Here is a 21,822-nt window from a genome sequence, read left to right as displayed (position 1 = left end):
TTATACACTTAGAACTTTTACAAACTATAGCCACATATTAAATGTTACTTTAAAAATCTTCATTTTATTTCCAAAACTATTACATTTGATAAACATTATGTAGTAGCCTTTTCTGAAATAAGAAAGTGAGGTGAAAAGTGTTACCATACAAGGTTAAAGAACAAAGTTCAGGACATTTACAATTGCCAGTGAATCTTTTGTCTCATTTTATCCATTTAGTTTTTTCTTTGGATACTTCACACTTCTGTTTGTTCAACAATGGGGGGGAAAGACTTGGGTATGTCAGAACTGAATTTTTTAGATATTTTTTTTAATCTCTGGGTATTACAGAATGAGACAGAGAGGTAACAACTGAAAGGCTGGCATGATCCAAATACCACATTGAAAAGAGGTGAGGAAAATCAGTCTCAGATTTGAAGCAGCTCTTTTTAAACCAGGGCAAACAAACCAAATAAACACCCACTCAGCTAATTCCTGTAGGAGCTAGCCAGGTACATGAATGTGTGCCTTTTGTTGAAGGAAAGGCTCATCTAAATAGCATGCAAATAAACCAAGATCCCTTCTGGTAGTAGAACTGATGCGGGTAAAAAATAAACAAAGAGCACTGGTTCACAGAGAGATGGAAATCCAAGAGAGATGGTTCACAGCATGTAAATACGGTAAGACACCACTCTACCTTGTAGTAGGACTCCCTTGTTTTTTCTGTAAAAGGGACTTCCTGGCCATATTGGAGGACTGGACATACTGTAAAGAAAACACAGCGGAGAGAATGATGAGAAAGTGACACGAACAGATGACGTACAACTGACAGATGGACTGCAATCCTGAAAAGACATTTTAAGAGATGAACAGTGCCAAAAGAGAGAGTGAGTAAGGGGCTGTTCACACAGAACGCGTTTTTATATCCCAATGCGGTACTTTTCCATTGTTTTTCTACGTAAACACGTGCTAGACGGACGCGTAAACCGTTGCGCTTGCGTCTTGCGTCTTTTGCAGCGTCTCGCGCATGACAAGGCGTTCTAAAAATGTGGCGTTCAAGTTAAAATCAGTTTAACTTTTTAAAAAGTGTGTCTCGAGACCTTGCGGTTTTTCCCCCATTCCACAGTTCGCGTCTAAGTGTTCTGTGTGAACAAGCCCTGAGACAGACAGAAAAAGCGCATGTACAGTAAACATATCCACAAAGATTCACCATGGTGAACGTAGCGTCTGACAATTTGTATGTTAATACTGTAAATTATCAAGTTATGGGATCATGTTATCACAGCTTTACGTTAATAACATTAACTGATACAACTAGATAGGTGCAAAACGCATGTTTTCAAAATGCACCTGGCACAAAATACTTCAAAACACAGCTTTTCCAAGAGGGTTTTACTGTTTTTTGTTTGTTTGTTTTTTAGCTAGAGCAGCTATAGTAACAGCTAAAGCTAATTGAATCATCACTGTTAAAAAAACAACAACAACTTTTTATTAAAAAACTTTTGGTACAATGGCCGTTTTTTTAAGGGCACTTCATCTGCCCCCTAAATGGACACAATGAGACATCTCCTAAATATATACAAAAGAGTTTTCATCAAACAGCAGGTGACCAAGTAAACAAGACATGGAGGCCTATACAACAATGTTGAGACGTGACTATGCAGCAACATAGCCATTATATCCTTTTTCAAATTGAGCCCTCGTAGCTTTAATCATTACTTTCTCGTGGTGAGATGACAGGGCGGCTCAGGTGATCGTGCAGCAGACTTCAGTACACAGTCGCACAGCAGGAAACCCTTCAGCTGAATTACACACTCCCGATTGGTGGTGCGCCTTTTTTTTTTTTGCACAAATGAACTGAATGAACAGAAGAATGGTGTCAGCACTCTGTGATGTCACTCAGACAGGAAAATTAGATGTTTATTTCTTATTTATTTATATTACTGGTTTTGTAAAACGCCTGAAAATGGACATTGGAATAATTATGCCTGTGATGAACAGGAAATAAACTGGTGCTGTGCTGGATGTCAGAAATACAATCAGACTTCAGGATTTCTCACATATGAAAGCTATTGATTTTTCTTGGAAATCATGGACATTCTTTGGAGAGGAAGGTCAACGGGTCCTTTTCGAAAATAAGTGAAGGTATGAGGCAGTATCTGAGAAGAATGTAAGGAACAAGAGTTATGTGTCAGGGTTACTGTAACAAAAAAACATCATACTCAGATTCCTGTATCTCATGAAAAAAAAAAGATGAACTGCAATAAGTTTAAATATATATATTAGTATAATAAAATGAACCATATATAATACATGTAGTACTTAATTTTAATTAAATTGAATCATTATCATCTTAATATAAAATGTTAAGCATAAATATAAATAATATTACATTACTTGATATATTAATATAATAATATATAATCAGTATATTATATTATAATATTATTTAGCAATAAATGAATTTTATTACCAAGTATTTTATTATTACATTTATTAATTTGCTGATTATTGCTAAATATTTTAAATTAAAAAATCCATATGATGTAATATTTACATAATATAATAAATATAAAATAAATAATCTAAATAAATCAATTATTAAAAACAAATAATCGAAATAAATAAAAGATAAATTACAAGTGATGCAACAGTATAAAAAACTGTAACAAGTAACAGATGGCGATCAAATGTGTAACTTGAGGACGCTAGTGAAAGATGTGAGACCAAACATGATCAAAGTTCCCAAATTCAGTCATGAATTTTCTCTTTATCTTTTTCATCTTCTCTAATAAAATCTTTTTCCCTGAGCCATGATTTTTCCCGCTTCATACTGTTCGCATCCCAAACATTGATCATTTGTGACGGCAAATTTGAATTTCCCGACGTTTTTGTTGGGATATGTGAAGTATTTGAGCATGCTTTCACATTTAGCAGGTCCCACAGAGTTTAGAAACGGTTTAACCACGTCTCTGTTTTCTGACAGTTCCTTCTGATCTAAATATTTTTCGCTTCAAAGGTTACAACATTATTTTTTTTTCTTCCTGTGGATTAGCTGCTCAGTTACTATCAATTATCCGCTTGTGTACGATTCCTCCTCCGTCTCAATGTTCACTGTGAGCTTCACAAATCTAATCAGGAGCAGTCTAATCTTCAATTTAGCCCTCGATCCACTTTCTGCCTCCCTGTAGATTCAGTATGTGCAGACATTGGCTCTGTCATCTTCCCCTTCTTAATCTTCTTAGAGTATATTAACTAATTGAGAATTAGAACAAACAGAGGTGGCACAGGGCTTTGAGCACATTTGTCTACATGGTGTATTTAAAAGCCCGGGCTTGCGGGTTGACGGGGCTGTTTTGGCTCTGGACCTCTTCCGATGAAGGAGCGCTCTATGGTGCGTGGCATCTCTGAGCACCGGGAGGCCGTGTGCCAAAGCGAATAAACACTGCACTGCCACTTCACATTTGCTAATCTCCGCAGGGCTGTCAGACTTCAGGTATCTGCCCTGACAATTGAGGATAATTTAGTGCGAGAAGTAATGGAACCTCTCTATTTCTTTACGGATCCATTAATTACAGTGTTCCGTCAGAATGTGTTTGATTTTTTTCCTTCTTTTTTCCCCGTTGAGAGTGATTAAAACATATCTCAGCACAGCTCAGACACAGCTTGAGATGAACATCTTCATTAGCATACTAGTCGCCTAGCAACTGAAACATCTCTAACTTTCAACTTTGAGATTTTTTTACTAACCTTACACCTGAGTACTACAGCATGCAGTCATTACTAATGTACAGGATGGACCAGTTATGATCCATGTATCCCCTAAATAATTTTTTTAAATAAAATAAAAAACAGAAGAGCACCATCTATTAATAAACAAAGGGAAGAATAATTCCAATAAATGAGACTAGTATCCGAACAGTATAAAAACATTCACACCACATAAACTATAATCATTAAAAAAAGACCACTGTGAATTTAACACTTTGAAAACTCGAGTCGAAAGGACATATTATTAATATGTAATATTAAACATAAATATATAAGTAATCATATCATTAATTATATTATATTTTAAATGGTAATATTTCAATATTTATTATATTTAATATATCTATTATACTCAATGTATTGATTATTTATAAATATTTTATAAAAAAAAAAAATATTAATATTTCACTATTGTTAGTATTATTAGTATTATTTTGCTGTTCTATTTTATTTAGTCTTTTTCTTTTGCTCTTTCTAAAGCATTTTTTCTTTTGAAATGATTTTGTGTTTCAAATATATATATATATATATATATATATATATATATATATATATATATATATATATATATATATATATATAAAAGATATATTACATATAAATAAAAACTGTATTATACATTTAAAAATTAACTAAATAAATAAAAAATAAGATAAATAATTATGTCTTGCAACAGCACCTGAACTGTAATGAATAATGGAATAATTTTGGTGTAACTAATTTAATTACATTTTATTTATGCCGACAGTCAAAAGTCTCGCTACATGAAACTACCGCAAATATTTATGCTTATATGTGTCACAGTCTCACTGAGTTAGGACTTTGTTTTCAGTTTTGTTGAGTTAGTTGTCATGGTTTCTGATTAGTTCTCATTTAGTTCAGGTGTGTGTATTTCATTAGCCTTGTTTGTATGTGTATGGTATTTAAGTCCTCTGTGTCTATTTATTTGCTGTCGGGTCTCGTTCATCTATACCTGTGTTCAAAGCTGTTCTCTCTGTGTGGATTTAGTTTGGATTTATCTGCCTGTGGATTTATTAAAGATTACCTTTGCCTTCATCATCATGTTCGTGTGTGTCCTACAACACAGCATTGTGACAATATGCTTATAAGACAAAAACAACGTGAACAGTACCTAAGTACAGTACCGCACATAGACAAAACATAGCATACTAGGCTTGAGATAAAGGAGACCCAACTCTTTTGTGGATTGATACAGCTATAGGCATAGCACAACCTGAAGGTATTCATGCACCATGCTTCTGACACAGGCACAAAGAGACTGTTGGCTGAGGAAGGGGCCAGATCCCTGCGGGGCTGGGTTCACCATGCCATGTCTACCTCTTTCGGTTTCTCCTTCCATCCCTTTAGCAGTCAAGACCAGTGTTTGTACTTCTAATGCACATATGCTTTGTATCGGGTTACAGCTACGGTATGTGTTGCCATGGACACAGCATGCCTCATGATAGACGACCCAGGTCCTTTTTTAATCAGCTGTAAGAACCAAAAAAATAAAAGCGGGAAAGCTTTTATGATATTACGTTATTTATATGTTATTATGTGCCCTCCACTCTCTGAACATAATAAAAAGAAATGAGATCTCCTGCTGCAATTATTTGGCCCATGGTTTCGCCAGTAAAATTTAACACATTCAAAGGAGTGAACAATCAAACTGCTGGTGATGGAATTTGAGCCCATGAGCCCTAATATAGCCTTGCATCAAGTGCCTCTTGTTCTTGAGTAAAGGAACCATTACTGTTACTCATATAGGAGCTTGTTCAAATCATTAACACTAAGTATTCGACTTAGACGCAGAACGTCTGTGCTACGGACATGAATGATTCCTCAAATCATAGACCTTGTTGAGAAGAGGTGTGCTACTATTTTTCTAAGCATTCTGGTAGAAGTACATTAACGGACAAAGGGTTGTAGCTACTTTTTTTTTGGGACAGTAAGAAACCACCCAGAACACCCTAACAACGCCATGGATTCAACTAAGCATTATTTCTGCTTGCCCGGTCATACCAGCAGTTTAGATTCCCACCCACATTTTCACTGGCTCCAACACAAATTTGTTTTAATTTTTTGTATGAATTTGAATTAATTTAATTATAAATGCATTTTGTAAAATATTTAAAATATATATTATATAATTATTTCAAATAAAATGCGCAATACATTTACAAATTACATTAACATAATTGTATTTATTTTGATTTATTATGTAATCTATTTCAAAATTATTTTATGTATGTGTATATAAATACATATTAGAATAAATAATATAATAAAATACAAATTATTTGCAATTAGAAATATAAATAAAATAAAGATAATAATAATAGTAATAATAATAATGATGCAAAGATATTTACATTTTAAAAATGTAAAATGTAAAAATGACCAAATAGGGCAAGTGACATTTCCATCACCTGGTCTGAAACTGTCTTACACTGCAGGGCCAACCTTATTGTTGAGCCGTGTCCAGCAAGTTTGGCATGGGCAAGCACAACTCATTTTCTTCAGAACATGTAAAACATCTATTTAAAACCTGTTGTATAACAGCACTTGAGGGGTGGAGGGGGGTGGGGTTACATCAGGGTACAGGACCTGGAACAGTGGAGAGCCGCTACCTCAGCCTGCATATGCATATCCTGGTAATCTAAGCGGAAAAGACCCCAACCGGCTCCCGCGGAACCTCTTTGAACCTGCTCTGTGGGAACGTGGCTCACTCCTTCAGCTGAAATTCCTTTTAATGAAATGTTAACTGCAGTTATGAGAGCCAAAAACCTGTTTCTTCGGGGCTCTGGTAGGGCGGCTACGGCCGTCGGAGCATTTTCAAAAATGTTAACATCAATAAGGGCACGGCACTCTTTTGCCCTTGCTGGATGTTTGAATGTAAAACACATGTGCCACCGGCTGGAGTCTTGCTGGGTATATACGCCATCTATTTTTAATCCGGTGCGCTCTGTCTGTTTGCTCTGTTAATGCAAACACACGCACCTTTCAAGAAACAGCCGCTTTCTCCATCTCCATCAAGAGCAGGCCTAGGTTATTCATTTTTAAACAAAGCTTACCTCCTTTCGCTTGATTCTATAATCTCGTTTCAAATCCTATCGCCCACTACACTTTCCTTTTACCCCTACAATCGCAATCCTCTTTAACTAATCTAAAGTCTAATTGGTGCCAGCACCGGTTCTCCCCTGTAGGTTACTTCTCGCCGTGAGGTTTTTAACTTTTGTTCCTGTGAAATCTGAAGCTGCTCTCGCCCGGGATCACGGCTCACAGTGGAGGCTTTTTCAGGGCAAGAGGCTTGAGAACACTGCACACAATTACTGGAAGGAATTTCAGAGCAGAAAAGTGATCAGTTGACTTAACTTTTTTTTTAAAAGAGTGAGGAAACCCGTTGCCTTAAAATTAATAAGTAATAAACTTCAATGGTAATAGAAAAAATGAAGTTAAGTGAACTTGACATTTCCACATAACTTAATTTTTTCAATTATGCATGAAGTTTATTACTTAATAATTTTAAGGCAAAGGGTTTCCTCACTTTTTTTAAGTTAAGCCAACTGATCATTTTTATCGTGAAATAATTCCTTAACCTGAAAACATGTTTGATAGAGCAAAATCAGTGTAGAACATATTGCATAATATGAGGATAATTATGCCTTATTTTGACTACACCACTGAAATAAAGGTTCTTTATTGGCATCAATGGTTCCATGAAGAACCTTTAACAACCATGGATTATTTCCATTGCACAAAGGCTTCTTTTCAAATGGCAAAAAAAGGTTAACAAATGGTCTTTGGGCAACCCAAAATAGTTCTTCTATTGCTTTGCCATGAAAACCCTCTTTTAGAGCCTTTATTTTTAAGAGAGTAGATAGTGAAACTCAAAGAAAGTGTATTTACAATAAGAGATTCATCTGTACAAACTACTAAATCAGAGCTGGAGGGAAGTGGTTTTAGAGCTCAGAAAAATACGGCTCATGGAACCAGACAGATTTTTTTTCCACAGACTTTTAACAGGAAAAAGGCAGGCTGTTGACAAACCTCCAAAAGTACAAAAATACCTTAAAAGACAATAAATCTCCACAGACGCACTTCCAGTGACTGCTTACCACCACCCAAAAAAGCCACAATCTTTCACAACCTTCTTTATGTTTCTCTAAATCACCTAAAAAGTTATACAAGGAGCTAAACAAGATGTTTGTGCATGCTAAATGAATTAAAGAAATCCTCACTCATACCATGGGCATTAAACCCTCAAAATGCCTCAACCGCCCCCAAACCTTCTCTCCACAAAGCATGTTCTTCTCAGGCCTACGTTAATCAAAGAGACATGTGACAAGTTACATTGAAAGGTTCATCAGTCTGGGCTGCCGAGGAGCTAATATATCTCTGAACTTTATAGGTGGAAGAGATCCGAGGACACACTGAGAGTTTCTGCTAGATATGGAAGCCCCATCATTTACACGGCACCAGCCATTAGAGTAAGCGTGGAAAAGTGGGTGATCTTGTCATTTAGTGTTACTGAGAAGACTTGAAGGCAGGAAGGGTGGGGGCAGAGGCACGCAAACAAGCCTGGAGGTCCGGGAGAGATAGAAGCTAAACAAGACAATACCGGACTGGGGCTTTTCATGAGCTTGTACATTGAATTTGTTTTCTTAGTAATGCATTTTTACCCACGGGCTGAAATGACAACTATTAAAAATGAGAACTATGTCAGTCTCGATGCATTCAGCATTTTTATTTTCTCTCCCTCGCTTTCTTTCAGGGCTTCTTCAGATTCACAGTCTCATTTAAAATTAATCTCCTAAAGCAACTGGACCTCCAGTTGTCATCTCCAATAATTCACGCATCCCCGAATTTTTATGAAGCCAGACAAATGCAGGTATAGAAAACCCTAAAATAGGCTCCAAGCCATCCGTGGTTGCCATGGAGAGTTGCGTGTTTCCAGGGCGATAGTGTATTTCTCGAGCGCTAATGGCCTGTCCTTTTGCCAGGCAACAAATAGCCCTGTGATGCAACTGCACCTGTCTCAGCTCTGTGTTACCATGGAGGCGTTCCTGTTGCTATGGCGACCATCACGCTAATAACCTCGCAAGGGCAAACATGCATTGGTGAACTCCGAGGCCCAGCTGTTCCTCCTGCGCTATCGTGCTCGTAGTGTCTCTCTCTGAGCATGTTAAGGAATGTTCGTCTTACCTGAGCTCACATTACACAGCCTCTTAAAGGGGACACATCCATTTATTTTTTCTCTTAAGTCTAGCAATAAAGGTTTCTTACACCAAAAACAGCCAATTTCCATATCTCCCTCTGACCTTTACACCATGTCCTAATCATGCACAACACAACAACATTTCTTGCAGTTAAACCAGGCATGAGAGCGACAAAATATTTTTTCTACTGTATCTTTCGGACTTCTACGTTCTTTCATCCTGAAACATTTTAATGACAACTCTCTGAAGACTTTTAGCATGATAATGGATATGACAATGTTAATGTATTTGGTCTTGGTGGAATAAATCTGCTACGCTGCTGCTGTTGAATTGCTGCTGAAGAGCAAATACAGGAACTTGCTACTGCCAATACATATGCCGATACGCTGCTGCAAGCATGTAAAACATACTGCTGCTGCACAAATAGCATAAATCAATTACCCGTAGCAGATCTATACAGGTGGAGCTGGGGAGGGTGGAGGGTTTTAGACGAACTCTGAAAGCATGCAGCAAATTGCTATAGTGAATGGTAACCAGCCATTTAAATGTTGAGCAGTAAGCTCATTGGCTGCAGATGTGACATGAACCAATCAGCTTGTGCCAAGTAGTTAATGCTGTAAATATTATCAGCTGCATTAAGGACCCATCAGCCTGCGCCATCTAGAGTTTCATGACAGAGCTTGGCATTTCCATAAGGCCTATAAACCTTCAATATTTGAGACTTTTAAAACTTTTTTAAAACTTTCAAACAAGACTTTATAGCAAGTTACAGTTATTGTACACTACTGTGCAAAATATTGGTCAGAAAAAATTTCAAGTCTGTAAGATTTTTTGAAAGAAGTCTCTTAAAGGTACAATATGAAATAAAATATCCAAAAATCACTTGCACAGTGTGATATATTTCCTGCAGTTGTGTACTTACAATATCCCAAAAGTCTCCAAAAAGATTTTTTATTTCAGAGAAATTCCAATTTTAAATAAGTGGCCGTCACGGAAAAAAATGTCGCCTGTCAATGACGCAATATCCGGGCTATCCTCGGTTTCCGCTCATACTGCCATAGCCATGACGTAACCATGGCGACAGACGTGGACAACTGAGTAGTGCGTAACATTTAGCGGCACGCAGTTCTTGTTTCTTTCAAACATAGACCATGGCAAGCAGACTTTGGGACAAACAAGGAGAACTAAAATGAGGATCAATATCAGCGTGGCGTTTTTGAGATGCCGAGAGCTCCACTTCCGCGACTAACTTGGACTTGACAGAGCTTCACGAGTCACAACTTGACAGCTTTATTAGACAGGTGAGCAAATGTACATAAAACAAATCAATGTTTTATAACGTTTGCTCAACATGATGAAATGTTAGAATATGGTCAGTATGTTATTCTAATGTTGATCTAGCTCACTGCTAGTTTCGTATAGCAAACGAACTAACACGTAGTATAGCATTATAACTTTCAACACACATTTAAATGCCGTTTAGTGTGATAGTGTAACGTTAGACCGAGTGAAGCAGCGCTGCGTTACCTCACAAGTTTAATTCGTCTAATAAACTGACCTGTGTGAGTAATCCAGCACTTGCGGGTAGTTCGGTAAAATTAAATGTCCTTATTCCTTTATATCCGCGGGACTCGCGTGTGATATCTGTCTCTTTAGCAATCACGACCTGCTTCATACCACTGTAATGTTAAAAAACATGAATGTTTGCACTCATCCATGAACATTATTAGATCCATCAGCTTGACAGCAAGTCCCATCATTCAGCTCATCACTGCGTCATAAACCTACGCCTTTGTTATTGTTGGAAACTGTGCCCTCTTGTGGCGAAAAAAACCTACATATTGTGCCTTTAAGCTCACAGGGGTTGCATTTATTTGATCAAAAATACAGTACTTTGTGACTAATAAACAGTAATGTTGTGAAATATTATTACAATTTAAAATGATTTCCCCCCCCCCCCCCCATTTTAAAATGTAATTTAATTCATTTAAATGGCAATTGAATCCGGATTGCAATTCTGCATCCTGTTTGCTGCTTGAGGAAAATTTAATTAAATTAAAACTGAACAGAAGCTTTGGGTCTTGTATGTCTTCATAGTAAATCAAACTATTCCATTAAAAAAATGATGTCCAATCATTCATGTTTTCCATGATCTCCTCCTCCCACCCAGGTCCGTAGCTGAAATATCTGGTGCACATTGTTGCAATGGGTCCCCTTGAAATTGCTTTTTTTTTTGTCCGCCTCAGTCCCACCACACACATACCAATCTACAGGTATTGATGACATCACCAGAACAGACCATGCCTTCATCCCATCTGTCTACCTGACCAACATGCGGATGAAAAAGAGCCGTAGCCCCCAGCTTACTACTCGCAGGATTTAATAATCTACAGCATTGCTGTGCTTACAAAAACAGCAAAGATGAAAGAGTGGTGCGTAAAAAAAAAAGAGCAGAAAAGAGGAGTGTGTCAGTCTATGACTCAGCTGATTCGTGTGAACCTTAGGAATGTTATAAAAAGCTTCATTCGGCTTCCTGAGAGCCGCAGTGGCCAAATAAACACTTTATTACACACTGCTACACGCAGATTCACCATCTGGCCTGCGAGAGAGAGGAAGCCAAACCTGTGTGTGCCTAACACTACACTGCTATCTTTGCTTCCTCACACACACACACACACACACACACACCTTACAACAGGGCCGTCAGAACAATCTGAAATGAGAGGGTGGAACACATTATAAACCTCAGCAACATATGAATATTAATTAGATAAGGTAAAGTTCGGTCAATAAGAGTCACTGATTTGCTAAATATGCATTTGCCTCTTCCGTTCGTTTTCACATGCCCAATTTACACTGCAAGTAAACATCGCATCAGATTCATCAGATTCTTAAATTGGCCACATGTTTTTTTGGAGATTAAAAAAAGTTCCTAATGTTATATAAAGTTCAGATCCGTGCATCAGTATCATCTGTTAAAACAGAAACAGTAAAACTGTCCTGGGGTCTTTAAACTCCTTTGCGGACCGGAAAAAGGTTCTCCAATGGCATTAATCTGTAAAAAATCTCTGTAATCTGTTAAATTGGCTCTAATTGAAAAGTTTATTTTTAAGAGTGTATCTTCAAAAATAGTATTTAGAGGTTGTTATAGGATGTTGTTTTGAAGAGGTGTAGGCTAGAGGGACCGTACTCTGTGATCTCCTCTTCCCACAGGGCCTCGGAGTCTTTGAACACCTGGCGCTAATAACCAGCCTAGTGCTGTACCCACACAACATTATCAGCCAAGCACTCAAAGGGGAATTCGCTGAGAATGAACTGCGCCCACTGATAGCGTCATTTATTTGCACATGCTGTCTGCGCTGTTTTAGCACCTGAATCACTAAAGGAATTATGCAAATCAGTTAACGGCACAAACACAGACAAAAAATATATAGCGGAACACAATTTGCACAGCACAATTCCCTTTCTTTCAGGCTGGTTCTGAGCGCTGAAATGCTGAAAAAGTCTTGATATACCCATGGCAAAACTAATTTTTTTCTGACCAAAATATATTTCAAATATTCACTCAATGTCTGTCAGCAAACAGTCTGGCTTTAGGAAATATAATTAAAAAATAATAATAACTCCAATGCCCAAATATATATTACAAAACTGATAAACTTGCCCTTAAAGGAGCAATAAAGTACATTTTCAATCTTAAAATATATTGTGAGTAAATGCAAAATATTTTTTTATATATATTTTGGACAATATAAATATATTTTGACTGAAAATGTCTTAAAAATATGCACATTTGTGCAAATATATTTTAAAATCTTGTCTTCTTTTTTTGTATATTTAAAAAAGAAAATTATATATATATATATTGACTGAAAATGGCTTAAAAATATAAAAAATATATTACAATCTTGTCTTGGTCCTGTTTTTGTAATATATATATATATATATACATTTATATATAAAATAAAATAAACACAAATAACTACTTTTCATTTGTATACCAGCTCAGCATTAAGTGCCAGCCAAATACAAATAAGCAATCACAAGCAATATCAAGCAATCACAAATGCAGATAGTACCTGGTTAAACTTGATTGTGGGTGGTTATTCAAGAAGACTGCTTTACCATGTGCAAAAGTTTTGAAAATGTTTTCAAAATCAAGGTTAAAACAGTAACCTTGGAATAAAATGACTTCAAGTATCAATCCTCTCAAAAAACTTCTCATCAGGTATGTGAGGATTTTCACTCAGTGTTCTGTGGCGCAGTTTGGCAAACAGAGCAATTTCACCTCCTGCACACATGCATTTTTTGGAGGGGGAAAGTCTCTTTTTTTAAAGAAATGACCTTATTCAGCATTTGTTTGTCGAGCTGTGAGATTTCTGCCTTGATGAGGCAGCAAAGTGCTTGCAGCGTGCACTGCTGAACGGAGCAATGCAGGCCGTCGTGACAAACCCTATCCAAAAACATCTGAGCACGGCTCCCTTTTCCGCCTCATTCTTTAATCATCTCGCCATGCTTGAGCAACACCTGAAACCCACGCCCAGCCTATCTCTCTTACTAGAGCTGTCTGGTTTAATTCAATCTCTTTAAAAACATCCGTCTCCATTTTCCCTTTCTAGCCACTGAGCTTGAGCTATCAACCTTAACAAGGGTATGGAACAAATGGGCGCCCATTTGCTCCATATCCTTCGTTAAGGATGATATGCCAGTTCGAGTTTTACAGTAAAGCAATTATTTTGTCTTGCACAGACGAGTTGCTGGAAGCACACAGACCTGTACGCTGGATCAAAATGAAATGGAGCGGTGAGGGAGTCGCTCGGAACCCAACGCCGGGTCTCGATCTGACAGCTCCTCTCAGCTCACCACTACCGCCCGTGGCTTCCGCTATGAACCAATACCAACAGGGACGAGTGCACAACACAGAGAGGGAGAGAGACATTTGGTGAGGTTTAAAGATCGATGTGTCTAGTGGGCCGGTTGCCTACCTTTGATATGCCTGAGGAGAGGTGGGAGGCGTGGTGAACACCTGGGAATAAGGATGATAAGGCGTCTTCTTCAGCGCCTGGATGAGATTCTGTCTGTATTCTGGGTCTATGCACCACAGGGAGCCCTTCCCGATGCTCTGTGGAGGAGGAAGAGAAATACAGACAGACGTATTTAGTCAGGACAGAAAAAGAAAAAGCAGCTAAACGTGTCAAAAGACAACAATAAAGACCAGAGCACCTGCCAGAACCGGTCAAAGATTTGCAGCTCTCCATCTTGTAGCGGAAACTGGTGTTTGCGTACTTCTACGTTCACCTTTTTGTTCAGATCAATTATTCTGGTGTGTGGATTTCAAAGTAGGAAATGTATATATGGACATCAGTTACTTCCCTGTACATCGGATCCCTTTGTTATGTTCATTTATCTCGCATCTAAAACATCAGATCATCAGGCAAAGAATGAAGTTGAATATTCAATGATAGATAGCTGAGCATACAAATATAGCATGTTTTTTTTTTTCTTTCTCTTGAAAAAGGGTCTTTCTTAAGCTTTCAAATCCTAGCAGCATTTTATGCATCAAACGTGCGCTATGGTCAAATTCTAAAGCAGCATCTCATGATGTATCTTTTGCGGATTATGGAATCCCAGAATGCATTGCGGTGAGCTCACTGAAGAAAAAAATTAATTCAACATGATGGACTGAAATGTCAATACTGTAATACTGATATAAAATATAGTATTAATGTATAATATGTAGTAAAAATTAATTCATATACTGTATATATTAAACATTTTATATATATATTATGCATATGTAATACAAATAAATTATTACGTTAATATTAAATACGAAAAATATTAATAATAAACATTAATATTATATATTTTATTGGAATCAAATTCCAAGTGTACGAGTGTTATTTGTGTGACGCAAGTCAACAAGATGCAAATGGAACTGTTTCGAGAATTATGAAGGTGCGTTCACACTTCCGATAATTTTGTTGCTGCAAATCACTTGAATACAAATACACATATTACATGGTAAAGCAAAATGTTTATTCAGTGAATTTCTGGGTTAATGGTATAAGATAAGAGTTTGTTTGGTCCAGAACAGTACGGGGAGAAATGAGAGCCTGACCACCTGCATTACCTTGACCTCCACGTTCTCCAGTTCATTAGTGAAATGGGTGGAAAAATGCATAAAAAAAGACAAAAAGTGCAAACTACAGCTAGTACAGATGCTACAGACCACTTAGACAAACTCAGCATTTTAAAAAACAGCACAGTGAGCGAACGCTCCCAGTATATAAATTAGCTGTCCTGACAGATCCTGCTGAAAACGAGGAAACAGCAAAATGTCACTTTGAAAGTGATATCAGGGGGAAATGACTTGAGCTCATTAGTACGGACTACAATCAGTGTCATGTTACTAAGCCCCATTTTTCAGTTCAAGTTATCCCTATAGTGTCAGAGATTTACACAATCAGCAAACCATGGCCACAGCGACAGAACAAAGTGTAGACTATCAGAATGCTTTTGTAAAGTGAAAGCCTTTTCCTTTTGACTCAGGCACTTCAAAGCGTTGGGCAGCGTGTGCTGTTTTGTTAGACAGACTGCGTGTTCTCAATGAATCAATAGTAATGACCTTCAGATAACTGACAGAGAGTCATACTGTGTGCCCTGGGGTAACACACACACACACACACTGGCCTGGCCTGGACGGAACGCGGTGTCACGTATACTTTGCGTAACAAACAAACTGGACGTTGCTTTTACAGGAGGTTTTGTTTGCACTGAAATTGGACGTCCCCACTGACCGCTGTTTAATACTGAGTTAATTGAGTGTTTTTTGAAGGGGACGATATATCTTTAACAAAAAGCTGCTGTGAGATTTTTTCAGCGTGAATACTAGATTCCCCCGACAAGGGCTAAGAAACGATAACACACTATTGATTGCAGCAAACCCCAAAGCGAGTGCTCGGCTCTTTACCCACAGTATTTGGCTTCAGTGGAAAGATTTGTACCAGCACAAGTCAAACAATTCAAACCCTTGGAGTGTTTTAGCAAACAAAATAAACAGCACGTTTATTGGACTCACAATTCATTTACACTCATGTCTCCATGTTTAAAAGCTTGGCCAGTAAAACTTAAGATACACAAGCAACAATAATGTATATATCTAGGATAAATTGCTATAATAATTGTGAGGGACCAAGCAATCAAGGGCAAAGAATGCAGGATTTCCAAACAAAGAAAATGATTTATTAAATGCCAAACAAAGTTACAAATTAAATTACAAAACAAAAACTGAATGAAATAAAGTCAGGTCTGGGCCCATAAAAAGGGTAAACTGAACAGAACCAAACTTAACAGTAATCAAACTAAACTAAACAAAAAACATGACCTCCCAAATGGCACACATGGGGAACTTATATACACAAAGGATTAGTCCATTACACCTACACAGGGAATAATACAAACATCACTTAACACAATTAAAATAAATAAAGTAATTAATTTCAGAAATATGAAGAAATGGGTCATAATCAAAGGAATATACCCAAAGAATTATAGTCAACAAAATATACATAGAATTATAATAAACAAACAAACATAGAATTAATCCTGATCTGTAACCAAGGTATCTGCAACAAATGTTTAATCATGAAACACTAAAAAATAACGTGTAAACAACCCAGAAAGAAGGAGGAATGCATGCATGTATGTTCTCGGTTACCGTCCTTTTGTGTGGCCCCGTCATCGGCCATCACATTAATAATATATATATATATAATACATAATATTTTTATAAATTTTGTGTTTAATACCATGGAATTAACAAAAAACTACTACAAATATTGCAAGTATAATGAATGCTAATTAAAATAATTATTAATAAATAATTGGATAACAGGCCTATGGATTATTGCATTGTGTCATGTAATATTTTCCAGAGGGAAAGGTCTTTTTTTTCCCTAGCAAAAAAAATCCATTTTCTTCTGAAAGAAGTGAACGCATTTATTCTTAGCACAAACCGACATTCTCCACCTAATTAAGCTGTCAACTTTCCATCAGCGTGTTTTAAACCATACCTGGACCAACCACAAAGATAAATTGCACCATGAAATTCAATCCTTAAATGGTCTGTCCAGTAGATGCTTTGATGGAAATGAAAAATAGGGGAGTAAAAAGAAATGAACAGGATGGAGCCAATAAAAAGGATGAAGGAAGGGGGAAATATAGCAACTGGTAAAGAAAGAATATAATAAGAATAATAAGAATAATTATTATTATTACTGTATTAGCACAGAAAAATAAAAACCACAAACATTATTATTATTATTACTACTACTACTACTACTAATAATAATAATTATAATAATAATACCAAGTTCTGGAATGAAACTCTAGATGGCGCAGGCTGATAGGTCCTTAACTCAATTTGGTAGTGATCACATTATTATCTACATACCGCAGCTGATTGTTTGCTGTTGCATCAGCAGCCAATGAGCTGCGGCTACACGTTGAAATACCCATAGACAGTATAAGAAGTGAAGCCCATTTTTAGCGATTTTTGAGCACTTCCGTTCCTGACGCGCAGACTCAAACCGACTCAAACTAAGCTTGATGACGTGAGCAACCTGTCTGACAGACGTAAATCTTCTAGTAGTTGTGCGTGAAAATTGCCAACGTTAATCTTGCAGAGACGGGGAACTTGAGCAAAGAGTTCTTTGGCGTGAGTGAGCAGGAGTAAGTATTCCGTTGCTTTTATGGACTCATTATCTATGGGCTTCTCCCTTGACGGGACGTCCCCCCGATTGCCTGCAAGCTTCTCCTCCTGTCTGTACGGTAATTTCTGTACAGCGCGACAGAGAGTCGAGTGGTTATGACGCAATCGTTAGCCTATTTTTACAAAATCTGTTTCTACGGGGCCATAATGTAACATAGAAGGTAATGGAGCCCTTTATACATTGTCGTGTTTCTTTAGAAATAAATAATGGACAAATGGAGTCTTTAAACGCCTCAGATGTAAAGTTATTCGCTGTCAAAGTGACGCCAAAATGAATGGGAGTCAATGGAAATGCTAACGCAAGAGAAGTTCTGCTACAAAATGGCGGCACCCGGCCGGCTTCAACTTCCGGTCGATGGATTACCCCCTTGGAAATACCAGCAGTGTTGCTGTAAGCAGTCTGCAGCGCACTTTCAGAAACCCTCCACCTTCCCCAGCTCCACCTGTATAGATCTGCTACGGGGGGTTATGTGCTGCAGCAGCATGTCTTACATGCTCACAGCGATGTCTGTGAATGTACTGGCAGTAGCAAGTCCCGGTACTTGCTCTGCAGCAGCAGCAGCCAAGACCAAATACATTAACATTGACATATCCATTAGCATTACCATGCTAATCTCTCCGAGATTACTACTAGTAAACTAGTAAATTACAACTAGTTTATCTCCGAGATAAACTACTACTGTTACTGTAGGGGCACAGAAAAATATAAACCGCAAAAAGCTTTTACTACTACTAATTATTATTGCTAAAAATAATAAAAATTAAAACAATTTTTTAAAAATTGTGTGCTGCATTTTTTATTTTATTTTACTTTACCAAGAGGCTAAAATAACTTAAAAAGCTGAGTGTATTGGCATCTTTGTCTCTTAGGAACAGGCAAAAGTGTGAGATTAAACAAAGACAATCAATTCTAATTACCATACCATCATAAATCGTAGGGCACAAGCCCTGCAGGAAAATCTTCTATTGTTGAACTGACTAAAGTCAGTTTCTCACGAGAACATGACATTTTGACAGTTTCAAGAGAGTGAAAAAAAAATCTATTGATGAGCTAAAGTTGCACTCCTGAAATATTAGTCATATGCCTAAATATGCAGTGATTATGATAATTATGGTAATTATTTGAGTACTATTGGTATGTGTAGTCAAAATAAAGCTTCCAACAGGGACACATCCAACTTTAAAGGGTGTGATATGTGATCCTCCGAGCATCAGATTATTCATATACGCTCCGTGGAGAAGAGGCTGCACTGGTCTTTCCAAATGTTCTGTAATCAGGAGAAATCAATAGGTTTCAGAGCACTTTGCCTCAGATTTATCTCCATCTCCTGACAGCTGCTGTGTCCGTCTGAAGGCCAGCTCAATGGCACCAGCCAGTAGAGTCTCCAATCAGAGAGAGGGGGTAAAAAAGGGAAAGGAGAGCCAGGGAAAAGGGGGGAAAAGCACTTGGATTACACTGGTCTCCTAGGCAACAGGCAATGGTGGAGTATATAAAGACTGTTTGATAGTCTTGGCAGAGAGATCTTTCATTCTTCCTAAGAAGCACAGGCCTCTGAAGATGCTATATTCCATTATAAGAAGTAAAGTTAATCCTATCAGTTCCCGAGCAAGACGAAAGACCTGCTATTATGAAGCACCCCCCTCCCCTCGACCCGACTGTCCAGAGTCCCCCTTTCATGCGCACGACTTTAAATATGTGAAAAAGGAACTGTGAGGAAATACACAACCCAAAGTTTTGGAGCCACCATTATGAGATAACAGTCAACTATTTCATGTTATGCAAAACTTAGTTTTACAAAAATTCCTGTTTTTTCCTTTACTACAACTGCTCGACTGCTCAGATTTAAACAATTTTTTAAATGAAGCACGTAAGATACGTTTGTGCTACAGACATGTGAGATAACGAATTAATTCATATGGCTTGATATGAGGAAAGTGTACTATTACATTTTAAGCTGTAACTTTTACTTTTATACATATAAAAAAATCAAATCAATTTTATTTTAGAATTTTTATTTATTTATATATTAATAGCTAATTAGTCATTTTACTGTTCAGTGTAAACTTTTTTTTAAGTTTAAGTTGTTCATCTAATATTTCTATTTTATTTTAGCTTTATTTCAATTTTAAAAATGCTGGTTTATTTTAGTTAACGATAATAACTCTGTTTTAAACTGATAACAGTTTCATATCAGTTATTGGCAGAGATTTTTTAATTAAATGTATTGGTCGATATTGGATGTATATCTTTGCCGTCGTCTCACAGTCACTTAAAGTTAATCTTAAAAAAAAAAAAAAAAAAAAAAATCATAATCTGACATCTGAAATGGATATTCATTTTCATACTGTACCTTATGATGTTTTGATACCTAAATTCACATATAGCATACAAAATGATCACTTTTAGTGTTTTATTTGTAATTAATTGACACAAAATAGTCAAATTTAATATTGACCATGTATCAGTCACTAGCCAAAGCTTTTGCCTAATCAACCAAACAGGTTAAGAAAAAAATTACATTGAATGAGGGACCCAAGCCATTTTTTGGGGAGGATTTTAGCATAGGCTCTAAACTGGACCAGTAATTAACTACTACCCGGAACAACCTGGACACTTTTACAGTGAAAGTAAGGATATAACAAGGAGGAGGAAACTTAATTGTGCTAGAAAAAAAATACCTCTATTTCTGAAAAATAAATAAATAAATCACTTCAACAGCACAGTGTGCTGACTTCCTAAATTGAGTGTGTTAATGTTCTCTTGGTAAGGTGATCTATATAAATGCAGACATCGACCGAGCTGAAACATGGATAAATCAAGTTGTCCAAAAGGACATCATTGCTTTGGTCTCCAAATCCCAGCAGTCATCAGCTGCTAATGGCTGCGGCCCCAGAGTCGTCATCTCCTCTGAGGCTCTGCGGATTAAATCACATAAAGGAACCGAGTATCAGTGAGCTCGCTTTGTGATTGGTGGAGACGCGATGACCTCGTTCATATTGGCTGAATTCTGCACACAATGGCATTTTTTAAAGCAGGTCTATATTGTGCAGTTCTGCAGCGAAGCATTAAGGGACCGATGACTCTACTCACCTTCAGAGGCTCTCAGTGCATTAGGAAGGGCATGAAAGGTCATTCATAATGAGGGCGTTTGGGGAGGGGGAAGCTTGGCCGTTGTTGGATCTATTCACTGAGATGAGTCCAACATCAACCCCATCCAACTCTCACTCTTTCCTTTCATTTTTTCAAGGGTGTTCACTTCAACTCATTCTGATGGCTGAAGTGAGCATGAAGATGCACCATGGCAGTGTCTCAGAACAACACACCACACCTCCAACATTCAACACGAACGCCTGTTCCAATGAACATACTTTCATTCATACAAAACAACATAAAAGATCATTCCAACTCTGAACTCTGACTGGATGTCACAGTCAAAGCCAAGCAACTGTAAAATAGCTGATATATAACTTTAGTTTAGGGTCCAATTCTCACTATTAACTAGTTACTTATTAGCATGCATTTTACTAGGATATTGCCGGTTTATTAGTACTTCTAAATCTAATGCACATATTAATGCCTTATCCTGGATGACCATTCAACATCCCTTAATCCTACCCAATACCAAAACTTAACAACTACCTAAGTAACTGTTAATAAGCAGTAATTGTGAGTTTATTGAGGCAAAAGTTGTAGTTAATAGTTAGTTAATAGTGAGAATTGGACCCTAAACTAAAGTGTGACCATATACAACAGCGGAATTATGTATCAATGATGCATCAAAGTTGATAAACTGCAAGGAAACCATAAACAGCCAACCATAAAACCAATGGACTATATTAGATGGCAGAAGAATCAATTATTTCAATTATGAATATAAAAAAAAGAATTATAATTATTATTAAATAATACAAAATTACAATATATACACAATACAATATTCTAGTCTTTAGATCAGGATTTTTTTTAAATACAGCTATAAACTATGGAATGTTTAATGTATTATATAATTTTAAGTTATAAATAAAATAGTTTTTATAATAATATAATTTAGTCTCTCTATTTATATATAAAGAATATTT

The 21,822-nt window shown here is 37.0% G+C and overlaps 1 protein-coding gene across 4 annotated transcripts in view; it reads right to left on the bottom strand.

The window, feature by feature from the left end:
* The window catches only part of foxn3 (forkhead box N3), a 104,187-nt gene that overhangs the window by 40,982 nt on the left and 41,383 nt on the right, over positions 1 to 21,822 (bottom strand). For all 4 annotated transcript variants that reach the window (XM_056267238.1, XM_056267240.1, XM_056267242.1 and 1 more), the window contains exons 3-4: positions 13,955 to 14,091; positions 677 to 744 (exon numbers count right to left, since the gene is read on the bottom strand). In XM_056267238.1, coding sequence (XP_056123213.1) covers positions 677 to 744; positions 13,955 to 14,091 — 205 coding nt within the window. The remainder of the gene's footprint in view (positions 1 to 676; positions 745 to 13,954; positions 14,092 to 21,822) is intronic.

This window comes from Rhinichthys klamathensis, unplaced genomic scaffold (assembly GCF_029890125.1).
Source record: "Rhinichthys klamathensis goyatoka isolate OS25496 unplaced genomic scaffold, OSU_Roscu_1.1 h1tg000256l_1, whole genome shotgun sequence".
Classification (NCBI taxonomy): Eukaryota; Metazoa; Chordata; class Actinopteri; order Cypriniformes; family Leuciscidae; genus Rhinichthys; species Rhinichthys klamathensis.
The sequence above is the reverse complement of the archived record's forward strand: the minus strand, read 5'-3'. Positions and strand labels throughout refer to the sequence as shown.